Source organism: Falco biarmicus, chromosome 15 (genome assembly GCF_023638135.1).
Source record: "Falco biarmicus isolate bFalBia1 chromosome 15, bFalBia1.pri, whole genome shotgun sequence".
Lineage (NCBI taxonomy): Eukaryota > Metazoa > Chordata > Aves > Falconiformes > Falconidae > Falco > Falco biarmicus.
This window is the reverse complement of record NC_079302.1, coordinates 23,062,686-23,080,225: the sequence shown is the minus strand read 5'-3', so window position 1 is coordinate 23,080,225 and position 17,540 is coordinate 23,062,686. Positions and strand designations below refer to the sequence as shown.

General features: G+C 54.6%; 2 protein-coding genes across 2 annotated transcripts; both read left to right on the top strand.

Annotated features, from left to right (window-relative positions):
- The first annotated feature begins 1,928 nt into the window (after positions 1 to 1,928).
- Positions 1,929 to 7,565, top strand: LOC130159085 (hydrocephalus-inducing protein homolog). The gene is made up of 9 exons (XM_056360296.1): positions 1,929 to 2,088; positions 2,193 to 2,365; positions 2,863 to 3,061; positions 3,923 to 4,022; positions 4,899 to 4,998; positions 5,495 to 5,663; positions 5,944 to 6,182; positions 6,506 to 6,620; positions 7,262 to 7,565. The coding sequence occupies exons 1-9, from the start codon at positions 2,062 to 2,064 to the stop codon at positions 7,547 to 7,549; spliced, it is 1,410 nt and encodes a 469-aa protein (XP_056216271.1). The 5' UTR covers positions 1,929 to 2,061; the 3' UTR covers positions 7,550 to 7,565.
- A 59-nt stretch (positions 7,566 to 7,624) lies between these two features.
- Positions 7,625 to 14,275, top strand: LOC130159459 (hydrocephalus-inducing protein homolog). Its single transcript, XM_056361126.1, has 9 exons — positions 7,625 to 7,703; positions 7,756 to 8,051; positions 8,660 to 8,811; positions 9,770 to 9,962; positions 10,504 to 10,612; positions 11,198 to 11,461; positions 12,043 to 12,188; positions 12,526 to 12,747; positions 13,928 to 14,275. Exons 1-9 carry the CDS (start codon positions 7,625 to 7,627, stop codon positions 14,081 to 14,083), a joined length of 1,617 nt encoding a protein of 538 aa, XP_056217101.1. The 3' UTR covers positions 14,084 to 14,275.
- The last annotated feature ends 3,265 nt before the right edge of the window (positions 14,276 to 17,540 follow it).

Below are 17,540 nucleotides of genomic sequence, written 5' to 3'. Positions count from 1 at the left end.
ATTAGCCGTGTCTGAAGCCCCCTCTTTAACTGCCAGGCTGAGCAGCTGCCGGTGGATAGTGCCTGCCCGCGGCGAGGTGGAACTGAAGGTCCACTTCAGCTCCACGGTGCTGGGCCAGTTTGAGCAGACGCTGCGTTTCGAGATCCTGGGGACAAAGCGACTGTACCAGCTGCCCTGCAGGGGCACCTGCCTGTACCCCACCATCAGCCAAGACCCACGGTAAGGCTTGCCCCTGGGAGCCTCCCACGCTGCTCCCCCCTGGGCTCAGAGCCAGGGCTGCCCCTTGTACCCCGGTGACCTTCTGGCTCGGGCAGAGCATGCTGCCTGAGCCGCCCAGCATCTTGTCCCATGCCTGGAGCTGGGAGTACTGGTACCGCAGCCACCAGTAAGGGTTACGGCTTTCTGACCAGGTTTTCTACTTGGAGCATCTCACGGCTCCTCATTCCCTGTTTTCTCTGCCCAGGCTGGTGTTTCCCCACCGAAGGAAGAGCAAGGCAGACGACGACATTGTCTTCAAGCAGTATGTCACGGAGACGGGTGTCTTCCACTTTGGACCGCTGCTGTGTGGGAAGTCAAGAGACTGGTACGTGCTCCCCGCCCTGAGCGAGCATCCTGATGCGCTGCCTGCGCAGCATGGGACGTTGGGATGGCACCTCCAGGGCCTCGTGCTGTCACGGACACGTCTGGGGACGAGCCGTCCCAGAGGCACAGTTCAGGGCAGGCCCAGGTGGAGACCTGCCTGGGAGATGCAGGGGGCTGAAGGGCCACAGATGTGTGAACTTGAGCAGATGATGGGCAAGTGAGTCCTGGAGGAGCAGGGGAGAGACGGAGCTGATCTTCCTCCCTGGTGGGTGCCTTGGTGGCCAGAGCCATGTGCTGCTTCCAGCCTGAAGGTCACTTGGAGCAGCTTGTGTCCCCCCGCCACATCTCAGCTTCGCCACCTATGAAATGAACTTTATGGTGTTTTTTTAAAGTGCTTTGAGCTCTACAGGTGGACTGAACAAGCAATTATTCTGCTGATGGTTTTGTAAAACATTCATTCCATTTGTAATATTAGTAAGGCCTTATGATTCGACCTGCCAATATGGGGGCGCGGGGGATCTGCAGAGGAATGAGAATGGAAATTCTGTTTCCCTGTCCTCAATGCTGGACAAAGTCTGCCTGAAAAAGTTGCCATTGTAGCTTCTGGCGCATTTTCTATTTTTAACATAGCTTTTTTTTTTTCAATATTAGAAATTAAGTTCTCCTCTTCATGGGAGCTCTGGAGAGCTAGTGGTATTTTGACAACCCAAGCAAATGAAATCAAAACAGTTCAGAAACCAAAAGAGGATCTTTAGCCAGGCTGATGCGTAGCCTTGGGTTTCTGTTTGCGCTTTTTAACCCTTTAACTCCAAAATCTGCTCCATACCCGAGGGAAGGGACGTTTTTTAAATTCAGCATTCCTCTTGGGAATGAATCCTCTCTATTTCCTTCCCTCAGACCTTGAGCTAACCTGTGAAATACAAGGCAATCTCGTGACTGTTTTGGAAGACAAAAGCTAAACTATTTTTAAAAGCTCTTTCCAAGAGCATTTCTTTATACCCTGCAGGGAAGGAAACCCAACAAAGAGGGGGAGAACCCATGTGCCTGCAGTACCTCTGGTTTTCCAGGTGTCTTTGAATTTCTATTTTGTAAAATGCTCTTTAAGTGGCCTGTGCATCATCACGTGTCTGGGCTGGAGGCACCAAGTACAGGGGTGGACATCAAAGTAACGCAAGGATGGACACACATAGCATCCAGTGTGCCCCTGAAAATGATCCTTTTTCTTGGCCTGCTTGTTGGAACATGGTCTTGCAGTGCAGCCTCCCGCTGCCAGGACACGACGCTTTCCTTGGTGTGGGATGAAGGCGATGGTCTCCTCTGCAGCCTTTTCCCCTTTTGTGGACAGGTACAAGGCGCTGGACTATCCTAGCAACTGTGAGACGATAACCATCCTCAACGTCACCCCCCTTGGAAGTAGAGGCGCATTTCTCCTTTGAGCGCGATCTCAAGGCGGACACGTTCCTTGTAGAACCTCCTAGCATGAGGCTGAAACCGAACGAGAAGCAGGTAGGGGACAGCAGGTAGGGCAGGCACTGGTGTAAGTGCCCAGGAGCCATTCCTCCTGCTCACTGAGTGCTCTTCTGTATTTCTTGTTTCGGGGACGGGGCTAGAAGCTGAGCATTTGGGCGTACCCCACTTCAGCTGGTCTGGTGGAAGACAAGCTCGTCTGCTGCATTAAGGAGAACCCGGAGCCAGTGGTCTTCCCCCTGTGCTGCCAGGGGGTGCAGGTGGAGCTGGGGGTCAGCCCCGAGCACGTGCATTTCAACAGGCTGCTTCTGCACAGGTCAGTCATCCCACGGCCCCTCTGCTGGGGCGGGTGCTGTCGGTGAGCTCCCCTTCAGCCTCTCTGGCTGGCTGCATGGCCCTTCAGGCTGGATGTTGGGCTGGCGTCCCTCTTTCTCCCAGCAGTTCCCGGTCTCTCGCTCACCGTTCCTTGCTGGCTTGGTTCTCCCAGGACAGCCACAAGCTCTGTAGCCCCCAGCAACGTGGTGCAATGGGCATCTTGATTCATTTGTATCTCGTCTGCTGGTTCGGAGAGCAGTGCAGTTGCTCCTCCTTATGTCCCTTCTGTTGGATACACCGTTAGCACCCAGCCCTTCCCCAGGACCTCACCTCTGAGACTTGTGAAACAGAGAAAACATTTAACTAATGTTATGGATACTATAAATACTGGATGTGTATAGATAAACTAATGCATAGGGCTGTTCCAAGATGCATTCAATTGCAAGGCCTACCCTGACCATCGAGCAGCTGGTGCAGGGTGTCTTTCCGCCTCTGCAGGGAGGACAGCAAGACCCTGGTCCTGCGAAACAGCACCCTGCTGCCTGTGGCCTGGCGGCTCTGTGGGCTGGAAAACCTGGGCGAGGACTTCTCCGTGTCACAATGCGAGGGCATCGTTGGTCCACGCACGGAGTTTGACGTGCATCTGTATTTCAAGCCCACAAAGGCTCTCAACATTAAGAAGAAGATCCGACTGGAGGTGAGGGGGACTGTGCCCTCCCTGGCAGGGCAACGTGATCTTCGGGGTGGAGGCTGTGCTTGAAGGGTTCCCTGCAAAGAGGGGGACAAAGGATGAGCCTTCCTGAGGTTCCTTTCTACCTGCATTGCTGGGGGGGCAGGCCCTTAGCAGCAAGGAACTTGCTCTTATAGCTGAGCTTCAGGGGGCATGTGTGCTGCTGGGCCAGGAAGAGCTGCACCTGAGGGACACAAGGCTGCTGTGACCCCAACTTCTGCTGCCTCAGCCTGGGTTCACCAGAGCACATGGTGCATCCCTGAGCATCTGCGTCAGCCCAGACAACCAGGCGCTGTGTCCTGAGCGCACGTTACAGCCACCTTGCCGCTGTGCGTGGTTGAATGCTGTTGTTCGGCTGTCCAGACCTCGGCGTGCTCCCTGCGCCCATGCTGGAGCCTGTCCGGGGCTCTTAACGGAGAGCAACAAGCTGTCACCCTGGGGTTTTGTTCCCCCTGGTTTGGGGGCTGCACTTCAGTGAGGATGCTGGGTGATTGAAGAGGAGAGGGTTGACGGTCAATGCCACCTGCTCTGGGACACCTCACACTTCTTGAGGTTGTTTTTCCATCGCTGTGTCTCCCCGGGTGCTTCCGCGGCAGCACTCCCTGCTGAAGGAGTGCCGAGCTGGGCTGGTAGGGCTTCTTACTGCAGCAGCATCTCGCTGGGTCAGCCCGTGAGATGAGCAGGTTGGGAGAGTTTGGGAATCCACAAGTGCTTGTCAAGCAGGGTAGGCCATGGTGGAAGCAGCTAGCAGAGACAAGGACTCGTACGTTGTCTACCAAAAGAATTTAAGAGAACGGTCTAAGCAGTGTTCGTTTCTTGCTGCCTCAGGTTTCAGATGCAGAAAACATCCTGGGGATTGTCCAGGCTGAAAATATCCGCATTTCTGCAGAGGGCTATGATGTTGCTCCAGTCATCGACATTCCTAAAGGTCAGTGAATGCCCCAAAACAAAGCAGTCTGGGTGTGTTGCCTTGCCTTGGCAGGTGAGCAACCAAAGCGCTTGGGATGGGGTAGCATGCAAGCGTGGCCCGGTCACATAAAGCGCGTATCCTGCAAGTTGAGTGGAGTGAAGGGCTGTCAGGGCACAGCCAGCCTCGAGTCTCTCGCCCCTGAGCTTTGCAGTGTGCAGGTTGGTCTGGGGGCTTAGAAACAACAGCGATGTGAGCGAGCAATTGGCAGCTCCTGAGGGCTCAGCAGGGCACATAAAGTTGTTGGATCAGTGTTTGGAAGCAAGAAGGCAGAAACCCAGCTCCTCACCTGCTAAACCCTGCAGATACTCTCCGAGTAAGAGCAGCAAGGGCAGCAAAGTAGCTAAAGAAAATTTCCAAGAATGGAGACTTGCTGAGAAGGGTTTGGGGCTGCCTGAGAACTCCAAGTGTCATAGAACAGTTTGGGTTGGAAAGGACCTCAAAGATTGTCTTGTCCCAACCCCCCTGCCATGGGCAGGAACACCTTCCACTAGTCCAGGTTGCCCCAAGCCCCGTCCAACCTGGCCTTGAGTGGGGCAGCCACAGCTGCTCGGGCAGCCTCTGCCAGTGCCTCGCCACCCTCACAGTGAAGAATTTCTTCCCAACAGCTAATGTAATTCTCCCCTCCTCCAGTTCAAAGCCATTGCCCCCTGTCCTGTCACTACAGCCCCCCCGGAAACACCTGTCCCCACCTTTCTTATAAGCCCCATTTCAGTATTGAGAGGCCAATTGAAATTCGCCTGGAAGTGTTGAAATATCTGTCTTGTCACTTGGTGTGGTCTGTAGCAGCTCACTAATACTCCCCGTTTCTTGCCTGGCTCTGCGGGTTTTCTGCAGGTGCAGGTGGCACCATGGATTTTGGAGTCCTGAAAGTCCTGGATGATGCAAAGCAAGTGCTGACTCTGAGGAACAAGGGGAAGTATGAGATTGCATACAGGTGGGTCCAGCTGCCTGGTCTGTGAACGCGTGGTGCCACCATCTGCCCAGGCCTGCCTTCTCCTCCTGCCCATGGCTAGAACCGCTTCCCGTGCTGGCTGCCTCGTGGTCTGGTTAAATAAAAAGCCTGGGCTCCCTAATCTCAAAGGCTTTAAGAGAGAGTGCAGCCCCACACCAGCAGTCCTTCACAGCTGAGCAGGAACCAGAAGGAGAGACCCTGAAATTGAAGCCACTCACTGCTGAGATCCATTGCCTTCCTCTGAGGGGCAGCTCCTTTCTCTTTATGACTCTTTAAAGGAGGGGATGAGAAAATTGGGTGTCGAGGTTAGTTTGCAACACTTGTGATGGTCTGCACTCTGTCAAGATCTGAGATTCCCCAAGCAGAGCTGGACTCATTCCCTTTTAATTTTTTTATGGTCTTATGTTAAGTCCTGGCTGTGCCGGTGGCACTTGTGGTTTTAACTGCAGAGGTCTTTGTTCCTTCCCTTTCTCCCCAGTTTCCAGCTGAAGGCTGCAGGCACCACCATACCAGACCTGGCAAGCCACTTCGCTATCCAGCCGCAGAAGGGCCTGCTGGCTGCCTCCGGGCGCCCTGTGCAGGTCCAGGTGTTCTTCCACCCCAAGATGGAAATGAGTATCGAGGACAAACCCATCCTGCACTACCAGGTGAGCTGCCCCAGCCAGGCAGTGGTGGCACAGCACGTCTTGGGAGCGTGAGCAGGACAGGTGCCTTCTGGAAGGAGGGCTTTTAGCTGGGTAATTCTCGTAGGTGACAGCAATGTCTCAGAAAACATTTGTGATGCTTCCTAAGCAGAGCTGAAAGTCTGGTGCTGGAGGAGGCGTTGAAACAGGGAGGATGAGCTGATTGGGACCTGGGATGGGATCAGGGAACAGAGCCAAAGGCTGGCCTCTTTGCTGGTTTTACCAAGCCCTCCTCTGGCTGCAGGTGATGGAGCCCAGCATCTGCGGAGGAGGCGAGACCATCGCCGTCATCCCAGTGAGGGTGTCGGCAAAAGCTGTGTTCAGCAAGTACAGCATTCACCCCGCCTCGCTCATCAACTTCGGTGCCATGGTGAAGGGCAGCAGGAAAACCTGCACCTTCATGCTGGAGAACAAAGGCAGCCTTGACTTTAAATTCCTCATCTACCGAGCAGACCAGGACGCATCCAGATTGCAAGAGAAAAGGTGAGAGAAGACCTGCACCACCTGTCCTGCCTGAGGAGGCACGACAGCGTGGCTGGTGTGTGACAGGCAGCCCAGACACCTGGGTTATTGTCCAGTTCACGTCGCCAGCTTGTGAACAGGGAGTGGAAAAGTGCCTCAGTGTCCCCGTGTGTCGGGCAAAGCTGGTGATACAGCTGAGCTGTCCGTAAGCTGCAGGAGGTGCCGCCGGGGGCTGCGAGGGGCAGGGAGGCTTTCCTCGGTGGGGAGGGGAAGGTCAGCTTTGGCTTCAGAGGAAGATGGGGCGGGGGCTCAGCATGATGGATGTTTCTGCTTTCTCCTCTTAGTGGATGTCAAATGAAATCTGCCCACTCTGACAAGAGTGAGAACTTACACCAAAGGACTTCCTCAGCCAAGAAAAGCAAGCGCTCGCTGCAGAAGGTTGCCAACCCCTTCATGCAGGTGGGTGGCTCCCACTCCCCAAGACACACTGCTGTGGGTGCTGTGGGAGGACGCTGATGGGGGCTCATCACCATGGGATGGGACACGGTCTGCATGATGGAGGTCTGTCATCTCCCAGCCACAAGCAGAGGCAGGAGCTGCTCAGTTGCACTGACAGTCCCGTGCTCTGGCTCAGACTTGGAGTTGTGGGGTCAAGAGAGACAAGCAGGTCCCGTGTTTGGTGGCTGCTAGCCAAAATAGGTCTGTGAATACCACAGATGTGGGCACGTTCCTGTTTGAAGTCCCAGTCCATAGATACCAGATGACCTTGTGTTTTCGTCTTCCCAGTCCCTCTCTTCCCTCCCATCACTTCTCACAGTTATTTCTGCTCTCCTGTTTTACCCCTGAGGCTGGAGGATCCCAGCTAGCACCTTCACCTTTTACACCCAAACTCCTTCCTCTGTGCCAGCCAGGACAGGCCTGCAGCTCCTCCTGGCTTGTCCCTCTCCTCCTGGGGCTGCCTCTGGGCCGTGGAGTCATCCCTCCCTGCCCTGGGACTGGGGGCTCGGCCTGGCTGGAGGTTGAGCAGTGGCGTACTCCTTGCTGGGGATGCTCAAGGCTGGGCTGCTGGACATCAGCCTCTCCTGGGACTCTTTCTGCAGGCTTGCATCACTCTAGGCATGTTCACGGTGTACCCTGGCTTTGGTTCCATCCCTCCTGGGGGCCAGCAGATGATCACGGTGGATTGCTCTGCGGAATCACTGGGGACGTGCGAGGAGCACCTGCGCATCGATATCAGCGACAGAGACCCCCAGGACAATCCCCTCGGCATCCCCTATACCCTGCTGGCTGAGTCCTGCCTCCCAGGTACGCCCCGTCCACAGGTTCCCGCAGCCAGACCTGCTGCTGGTCAGCACCTAAACTTATGCTTGGTTAGAGAGGCGCCCTGACCTTGAAGCTAAACCCTAAAATCCTCAGAGGTTCCAGTTCTTTTCAAGTCAGCCAGCGGGGAGAGGCTGGGAGGGATGCATGGAAGGATAAAAGGAAAGCAATACTCCTTGACTGGGACTGAGCTCCATCCTCGCAGCCGACTCCCCGCCCAAGGCTGGGTTTTGCAGTGACCTGGGCAAAAAGGTTTTATCAAGCCTTCCGAGAGGCCAGCAGGGTCCCGAGAAACTCAGCAGGAATTCAGCATTCAGCCCTCCCTCTGCTCTGCTCGCAGTATTTGATGACATCGAGTCCATCTTTGAGGAGCATCGAATCTGCAGCAACGTCAACCTCTGCCAGACCCCGCAGACGGTGCGAGACAAGGGTGTGTATGTCAGAGATGAGAACAAGTTTATCTTCACCGACGTTCGGGTTGGGCACCGGGCCACAGCTCGCTTCAAGATCCACAATGTCAACAAAGTCCCCTGCAATGTGGTCCTTTCCATCAAACCCATCGCCGGTGAGGTAAGAACAAGAGGCCAAGGTGACCGTTGCTCTTTACAGGCTGCGCTGCCTTGTTCTCCAGACTCGTTGCTTCCTCTTGCCCGCACTAGTCCAGCTCCGTGCAGGTCAGGCTGCAGGGGGGAGCAGCAGTGCCAGGGTGGCAGTTCTGAATTTGGCACGTCTCGAGCAAGGCTTTGTCTCGCCGCTCTGGGTCTTTGGTGGGAGACCCAAACCCTTCTGCACATCTCTTGGAAGCCCGCTCGGAGGGGGCCTTTACTGGCCTGACGTGCCTGGGCTCAAAGCAGACCATTCCCTCAGGCTCCCTGGCCTTTTCCTTCTCTTTAAAGGCCAGTTTGAGGTTAGTCGCGGGGTTTCCGTGCAGTGCCCCCCTCCCTTGTGTGCTGGGGTGGCTGCCCAGTGCTCGAAGCCAGCTTTTGTGCTCCTGGGCTCCCTGTGCAAGGTCAGCACCGCTTTGGAGTCACCCCCTGCGATGGAAGGAGCCTGCCCAGGGCAAGCAGGAAGGGAGACACGCTGTCTGGGGCTGTTCCCGCTGACGCATATAAGAATAAGACTGCGTAAAAACACTGAAGGATGTTTCCTCCTAACACGGCTCTGTGGGTTCCCCCAAGTTTCACAGCCCCATCAGTGAAATTTTCAAGGTGGATCCCGTTCGGATGTGCGTGCCCAGCTGCTCCCACGCCTTTGCTACGGTGACCTTCACTCCACAGATGATGCGGAGCTACCAGTGCACTTTTGAGGCTTCCCTCGGTGTCCTGGCGAGGTAACTCCCCCTGTGAAATCTGGGCGGGGGGACCTGCCTGATGGCTGCCCCTCCTCTGGGAGGACCCCGACCTCTTGTTAACCCTGATGCTCTCAGTAGCCTTAGGCAGAGTGCTTGGCATTAGAGAATAGAGGAGGCGGTAACTACTAGACAGAGTAGAAGGAGAAGGGGTTATAGCTTAGCCTCGAGTGACTGTGAAGACAGTGCAGCATTTGGCAGCCAACTGGGAGTTAGTGAATCAGAAAGAAATGGAGATGTGCGACTGTTGAGCTGAGGCTTTCCAAGGACAAAGGTTTAGATGAAGCCGTTTCTGTGCCAGCCAGCCAGCGTGCATTATTTCCTCCTTGTTTCTGTGAAAATGAGATGATTGTATGTGATTACCTGGGGTATGTTAAGCTATTCTCTGTCAAAGGAGCGACTGGAGCCCTTCTAAAAGAGGAGCCCAGTTCCCCTGTCCTGGGACGTGCGTACCAGGGCCCTGACCGGCTCTTCCCCAGCCGTTTAGTGGCTGAGTCAGGACAAGTCAGCTTTCTGCTCTAGTACGCAATTCCTTTTTTAGCGTCCTTGGAAATAATCATTACTGATGGTGCTATTTGTTTTTCCCTTCTTGCTTTTATACTATTTCCATGCTGCGCTCATGCTTTTTACATGTGTCTCATATCATCGCAGCCAGTGAATTTGCCATGTCTCACCTGTCGCCTCATTATTTACCTGCTGTGCTGCACGATTCGATTCAGTGACATGTTCTTTAAATGCTACTCTGGAAGGCTCTGGCTCTTCAGAGCTCTTGTGAATGGCCCTGATCGGACTGGGAGAAGGGGGGTGGAGGAGACCTGTGTCGTGGGGTACAGGAGCACCAGCCAGGGAAAATGCAGTGGGTGGCCCCTGCTTTGTTGCTTGCCAGGTGGGAAATTGGTTAGTGCCGGCCGTCATGATTTCTCCTCTGCCTTTCCTGCAGCCCTGCAGCAATTAAAGCGCAAAGCCTGACCTTCCGTGTCAGTGGAGATGGGACTCTGCCTCGGGTGACAGTCCTGCGCCCGGTACTTCACAGTAAGAGAGGGAACCCTCTGCTGGTCTTTAAGAAGCTGTTGCTGGGTGATTCACAAAAACTCCCTCTGGTCCTTCGTAATGGTGGCACCCTACCTGTCCAGGTGAGGACCTGCTCAGGGAATGCTCTGGTCTGGGAACAAGTGCTTGTCTCGTGGAGAAAAGGTCCCAGGAAACATGGCAGACCTGGAAACAGCTCTCAGAAATTCTTTTTAAGCAAATGACTGACTTGTAATTTCCAGGAGGAGAGTTCCTCTTGGAAATGCGATTTTTCTGACCAGCCTATCCTTTTCAGTCAAATACAATGCAAGAAAGTTGGTGGGGTGTTTTCCCCCCATCTCTTTTCTCACGCTTTGATTCTCGGGTGGGCACGTGTGATGTCCTAGTCGCATTAGATTGTATTTGATCCCATTTTACTACACTTGAATGAAAAATTCTGTTCATTACTTTTGTATCCCAACGCCTCTGAACACTTCTTTTTTCTGTCTAGTTTTACTTGAACTTTGTAAGTTTAGCTACGAGCTGTGTTTGAAGCGGGGACGCATGCTGGATGCCCCGTGCTGGACCAGCACCAGTACGGTGCCAACCCACGTGTCACCCTGTACCCACACCAGTGTGGTTGTGCTCTGTGTTCCTTTTTCTCAGTTGACGATAGACCTGTTGGATGAAGTGGGAGTTTTCTTCTTGAAAGCCAGGCCCACCACACAATGCATCTACCAAGCTGGGGGCGTGAAGGAGGACTCTCCTGCAGGACGTAAATCCAGTAAGCGTGAAGCGCGGTCATCCACACAGGGGAGAAATGTGTGCCCTGCTCTTGGCTTGGCCAAGCAGCCGCCAAATGTTAGATGTTGTTTCTTTGCTGGGGCTCTCTGTACCCCCAGCTTTTCATGTGGACTCTGCACAGGGCTTCCTCCTAGAAAGTGGTTGGAAGTTTTTTCTGTTCCTCTGGACATGGTGGGTTGAGTTGCGGGGGGCTATTACCACTTCAGCGGACCATCTGAGGTCTTTGCTGCGTGTGGGAGTAGCAGCCTGAATGGAGGCAGCCCCTGAGCCCACAGCCAGCCAACAGAAGCCAAACCCATTCTTTGGCTCAGCTTTACGTGTGGCAGGAGCTGACTGACTGCAGTTTGAGTGAGCGCTGGGTGTTAACCTGTGTTTAAGACACTTCAGCAGTGATACGCGTGGTGCTGTCGTAGCCTTGTGAACATATGAGGATGGTCTGGCACCATTGGTGGGAGAACCTGTGCTTGGAGGCAGCTGGGTTTCAACCCCTTACGCCCCACGGAAATATTTCAGCGGTACAGCTGTATCACTTGTCGCTGATTTCATTGCTGTGCAGAGAGAAAGCCTCACACCGCTCTCCTGGTCCTGCTCCGTGGGGAATTAGCAGAGTTTGACGTGCTTTTCAAACCCACCCTGGCCCAGCGTGTGGAAGGCAGGATCCACCTGTCAGTGGTGAACAACCCGTATGAGGAGACCGACATTCAGCTGGTGGGCGAAGGCTACGAGGATGACTTCACGCTAGATAACATCCACGGACTGGCGGCAGACAGTGAGGAGGAGGAGAATGCTGAGGGCAATCTAGAGGAAGACGTAATTGAGGGTAAGAGAGGAAAGGCTGCCCAGGTGGATCAAGGAACAGGAAAACAGACGTTTCTGCTCACCCTGGGCCGCGCACCTGCGGTCCAGCTTCAGCAGCCAGATCCTGCTGCCTTTTGTAGCCTGCAGAGGCTTAAGAGGCAGCTTGAGAGCAGAAGAGAAGATCTTCTGTCAAGGGAGAAGCTTGCAGGCTAGCAGGGAAGGGTCAGAGATACCCACGTTCAGCTGAGTATCTCCAAAAGGAGGGCTGCCAGCCCATGGTGTGCTATGGAGAAGAAGCCTGTGCCTAATGATTTGTGCCCTCGATACACGCAGCCTGTGCTGTCACCCCCTGACCTGGCGGTCTGGGAGCGTGCTGGCTCTGTGCAGAGGGGCAGTGCATGCTGTGCTGCGTGGCTCTGCACAGCCACAGCCACGGGTTTAGGGATGTGGCAGGGTGTTTCCATGGAAGTGGTAGGATGAGGAACTGCATCTCCCCAGGGAGGAAGGCTCGGAGCAAGGAAGAGTTGGCCACGCCTGTCTCTGTGGATGTGAGGGGGGTGGATGGACCTCAGGCACACTGAGACCTCCTGCTCTCATTCCTAGCAGCTGCCAGAGTGAATCACATCCCGTTCGGGGACTGTCACATCGGGAAACCCTACAGTGTGACCTTCACCATCACCAACCGCAGCAGGACGGAGGCGATGCGGTTTGAGTGGCTGGCAGACACCCCATTTCACTTCTCCCCCAAGGTGAGTTTGGATGGCTCTGCCTTTTCCCATTGCTCCAGCCCTGCCCGGCGGGTTCCCAGGAGCTGGCAGGGAGTCACCACGTACCGGTGAGAGCCTGTTTCAGTGCCACAAAGGATCTGCAATCCCTGGCTTAGCTGGCATGGGGCTGTCAACCCCACAGAAAAGGCTCAGTGTTACAGGAGGTGGCATCTTTTGTATTTTCCTCTGTCAAACCTCAGATGAATACACAGTAAGAGGCAGATTCCTGGCACAGCTGCTCACCACATCGATCTCTTTGCTGTCAGTCCTGCCCTTGCTAGTGATTCCAGTTTGGTCTTGGCTCTCTGGTTCTCCCTAGGTGGGACACCTCCATGCTGGCTGTGCTAAGGCCATCACAGTGACCTTGAAATCGGATGTCGCGGTCACCTTCAAAATGCACCCTGTGAAGTGCAAGGTGGCTAGGATCACCTTCCCACTGCCGCCGGAGCAGATTAAAGACTGGGATGACTGCCTGCGCACCATCAAGTGGGTGGATACCACCATGAGGGGCCCAGGAGCCACGTGGCCTGTGAAGAAGAAGGTAAGAAATGCAAACAGGAAAAGCTAACGGAGCTGCTACAAAAAAACCCTGGCAGGCCACCATCTCTGCTGGCTGAGCAGCTCCTGCGTCCTCCTGACGTTTAATCCATCCATGAGGTTCACCCGCAGTGCGTTTTGGGGGAGAGGCAGATGCAGTGACCTGTGACACCAACACAAAATGGGGAGGTCTTTTGACAACACACATTTAGCCACGTGCAAACTACCGGCCTCTGCCAAAAGCTGAAGTGTTGCAACCTGTGTTGAACGGGAGGGCACATTTTACGATTTTATCACGTTTTGTGGTGTTAAAATTTCTTCATCGAATTCAGTGCATTTCACCAACAAGGAGTTTAAGGCACTGCACTCTGACTCTTGTTTTGGAGTGGAGAGCCACACTAGTGCTCTTCTGTGTGCGCTGGCCAGCCCACCGGCACATGGTGGGTGAGCTGTCAGCTCTGCCTACACCGATAGAGATTTTGGTGGTGGTGCCCATGTTGTGTGGGATGTCTCATTGTGGAGCAGCCCGGGCGCTGCGTGGCAGTCGTGCAGCAGTCTGGAGAAGCATCGCTCCAGAAACTGCCCCACACACGTACCTGGAGTGACGGTTCTTCCCTCGTTTCTGAGCCTTTTTAAGACCTGTAAACCACACAAAACACAGCAGCAGCAGCAGTCGGAGGCTTCCCTAGTGAGTTCGTCCCCATTCCAAAATGCCCGTCCCCAGCCCTCACCAGCGTGGCTGTTGCCCCACACATGGTGTCTGGAAAGCACCTCCCGCTAAGACAAGAGGGAAAAGGTGCTTTCTGGTTTGGTTCAGTCTTGGGGTTCTCCATCCACAGACCTCCCACAGGGGAACTTAATCCTAATTTAGAGGCCTGCTGGATCTGTAGCGGGCCATGAAAAAGGTCTGACACTCTACAGGGTTGAAACACAGGGACAGGTACCTATGACCTAGTCTTTGTCCCCACGGGTGTATTCCCAGTCATGGACGTGATTATGGTGTTCAGTCAGTAGAAACAAACACTGTAATGGAAGAGTTAAATTTTGTCACCTTCCCGGGGAAATAAATGGGAATGGTCCTTTCTAGCCCCTGTACGTGGCTGATCTTGGAGGCCAAAAGCCTCCTCTTGCTCAGCCGGGCTTTCTAGGCTCTGCTCAGTGATTCTTCCCTTTCCTGTTTGGAGGTGATCGAGACAGACCCAGAACCAGCTCACACTGTCCTGGAGGAGAGCAGCCGTGAGGTGGAGCTTTGCCTCAGTGCTGTTGTCGACTACGCTGAGCTCAAGCTGGATACGGACACGATTCAAGGAAGTTCAAGGAGACCTTGCTCTTCCAGATGAGGACATTCACGTGAGAGCCAGAGGCCAGGCAGGGACCCGTGCGTGGGAGCTGCCTTTGCCCAGGGCTGACCCGGTGCCTGCTTCGCCGGAGCCGTGCCGTGCTCTCTGGTGGCCTCTGCTTCTCCTTCTACTCGTGGTCCGGTGAAAATAAAGGCAATAAAGTGCCAATAAAGGCAAAAAAATAAACACTGACGTGTTTATTGCTTGGCCACTTAATAAACCTCTTCTAATTTCTAACTGGGTGATTAGCCCTGGCAGGGGCTGGGGGCAGGGGTGTGTGTGCTGCTGCCTGCTGGTTCTGAGGTTTCAGCTTCCACACATCCTGGGCGCCTGGAGAAGCTTCACATGTGGACTCGAGTCCCTTCTAGGGCTTTGTGTTCAGTCTCACCTGCTGTTCTTCTCTTTAAACAAGTCATGTATTGTTTCATCCTGTCCAAGTCCTGGCAGGGTGCTGGGGCCTGCGTATCTGCACGTAAAGCCAAGCAGGAGATGGTGGCCACCATCCTGCCAAGATGTGCCAGGAAAGGTTCGATTCTGCCATGCCTTTCTGCTGACAACAACCATGGGTTTGCTTCCATTGCGTGTTGCCGGTCCTCATCTGCTCGAGGACAAGTTTGCAGTCAAAATAATGTCAAACTGAGATGTAAAGACCAGAATAAGACCCTTGGATTAAGTCTCCTGGGCACCATGCCTGCCCTTTCCTCTTTAACCTCCAAACTTTGAAACACTTTGTCTTGGGGCAGCCCAGGGCAGTGGTCTAGACGTGGCAGAGTTGCCTGGGGACAAAGATACTCCTGAGCATCAAGGAAGGGGTGCCAGAAGCTCACCATACAGTGTTACTTTTCTACTTGCTTTGTATTTATTGGTCATTGTCTTTTCACTCCTCCTTCTTGCTTTTCACTTTCCTGCTGTCCAACACAGGGAATGTGGCCCTGGAATACAACTGGATGGCGGCTGTGGAGGACGAAAGGGCATTGAGCCACACTGGGGAGCTGCTTCCACCCAGCCTGGATGGTAAGGTGCTGCCTCAGTGTGGCAGCTAGGCATGCCCGGGGTGTCTCAATTGGTAGCTGAGGGCATGGGGAGAAGAACATGCCACTTCACCCCAAAACACTGATTGCTTTCTCATCCCTGTACTGTCATCTGCTTTCATTGCCATCTTCCCAGCTGCAGCTGGAGACTTTCTCCTTGCCCGCTTTCAGGGCCTTTCAGAGCCTCCTGTGCTTGCTCTGACACGTGTGCTCTGCGCAGGAGCTGACCTGGCTCAGGGGGGAGCCACGTGGTGGATCAGGACCGGCAAGGGGACATCAGGGCACCACTTGGGGAAGTCTCTGAGTCTGGGAAAACTGATGGTGTAACAACGCGTTAGCTGACCTGAGTCACTGTCTCTGTGCAGTCCCCCAGCCCAGGGCGAACGCAAAGTCACTGTCTAAAACGAACCCTCCGAACTCGGGCGCAGGAGTGTTTGCTGCAGGCAGAGACCCTGCTCACAGCAGCTGCCGGAGCCCAGCGGCGGGGCCGTGGCTCGTTAACCTGCGCTAACCTGATCGTGCCTGAGCACATGGTCTCCCTGGGAGCAGCGCGGTTCTGCGGGGAAACCGGGCTCTGTGTCCAAGGGGTCTTACTGGGAAGAGGAGCGCGGAGAGCTGTCAACCCTCGTGTTTCCTAGCACAGGCAGCTTGTCCGATGGTCAGGGTGGCAGAGCCCAGCCAAAGCCCGTCACGCTCCGAGTGTGCTCATCTCCCTCGGCTGTGGGTCCTGGCGTTGGCTCTGCCCCGGCACAGGGCACACTCGTGCTGAAGCCGGGCTGTGCCATCAGCTGTCCGGCCGTCAGTTATGGAAGCTGGCAAAGGGGAAGGAAGGAAAGGGCGTGAAGAGCAGCGCTGTTCCCCAAAGCCTTCTCTCATCACACACAAGCAAAATTCAGCTCTGCAGGCGAGGCCACGAGGGAGCAGGGCTTAATGCTGTCCCTCATGCTGAGTGCCGAGTCTGGCCGTATTGGGGTGCGAAACAGCACCCGGAAACTTTCCCAGAGGCTGTTACACAGACATCTCTACTGCTAGTTCCTGGACATGGTTTGGGAATGAATGCTGGCCAGAAACTGTTCTGCAGGAGGTTTGCCTCTAGCTTCTCAGTCCTGCAGACAGAGAGAGTTTGACAGCATGGATTGGCGCAGCTGACTTCAGTCCTGGGCCCATTCATTTGCTACCATAGACATAGCCTTCCTGTCCATCATCCGAGTATCCTTACAGAGTGATGCCCAGCAGCGTGCTTTGATTCAGGCAGTCCTCTGGGTCTCTTCTGGGCCTTTTTACTGTATTTGCTGCCCCCACCCTCTTCTCCCTCCCGTCTGTTCTCACTTTCACACCCGTCCCCAGGACTTGTTGGGATTATGATTTAGCGAGCGGTAACACAGAAGCAAAAAGCAAACTGACCGCTCTCCCTGTGCTGCACTGGCAGTTGTCCTCCTGAAAGCACTTGGCCAGAGATGCTCCGAGTGCATCCCAGCTCCCTTCCATCCACCTGCAGCAGGAGGCAGAGTTTCTGGGAACCGAGTGTTTTCCCCTTGAAAGATGTCCTGCTATCCCCTTTTCCTTGCCGCAGGGGATTTCCTCTCCTCCTCTTCGGGTGCCTCTTTGAAGCTCCAGTCTAGCCATTGCTCGAGCCAGGTAGGTCACACGCTGGAGCATGTCTCTTCCTCCCTGAGCACGTCTCTGAACACCATCAGTGCCACCCCAAGCCCTGCAGCGGCACTGTTCCTGCTGGCCAGGACCAGGTCTTCCAGATTAAGTTCTCTCCGTTGTCCGTGGGAGACCTCTATGCTCTGCAGGTAGGAAAAAAGCCCAGGCACTCTTCAACTCTTGCTGCCACTGGGTAGTCACGGTAATACCTCTGCCTGGGGCAGTGGGAGTGCAGACCTGGGGACAGCCAGCCCCAGAGGGGCAGCACAAACCTCCAACACATGGGAGCAACGAAAAGCGATCATCCAGCCTTGGTAGAAGTGGCGGGTATAGAGACACTGGGAAAAGACCTTGTATGAAATCTAAAGCTCCTGAAGTGTTGCAAAATCTGGAAGGAATGATCCAGAAAGGCTGTTAAGAGGCCAGCCAGTCCCCAGCTCTGCTTCCGTATCAGCCAAGCACGGTCTCCTTGTCTACATAGAAACCTGTGTGCTGCAGCTGGTCTGCAGGCACATCGCTGTCACGCTTCTGCTGTTCCACCTCTGCTGCCTCCGTGGCGAGGAGCGCAGCTCTGCAGCGTTTGCTGCTCCGTGCTTGCACAGAGAGAGGATCCAACGCTGCGTGCTGTCACAGGAGACAGGCAAGCAGCTGGCTGTCTGGAAATGTTAGTCTGGCTAATACCAGACTAATAAAATCCCTTTCTTCCCAGTATTCCTAACCTGAATCCAAATCAGAAGGGCCCGGAGGTGGCTGTGAGGGGTAGAAGCCTGATGCCA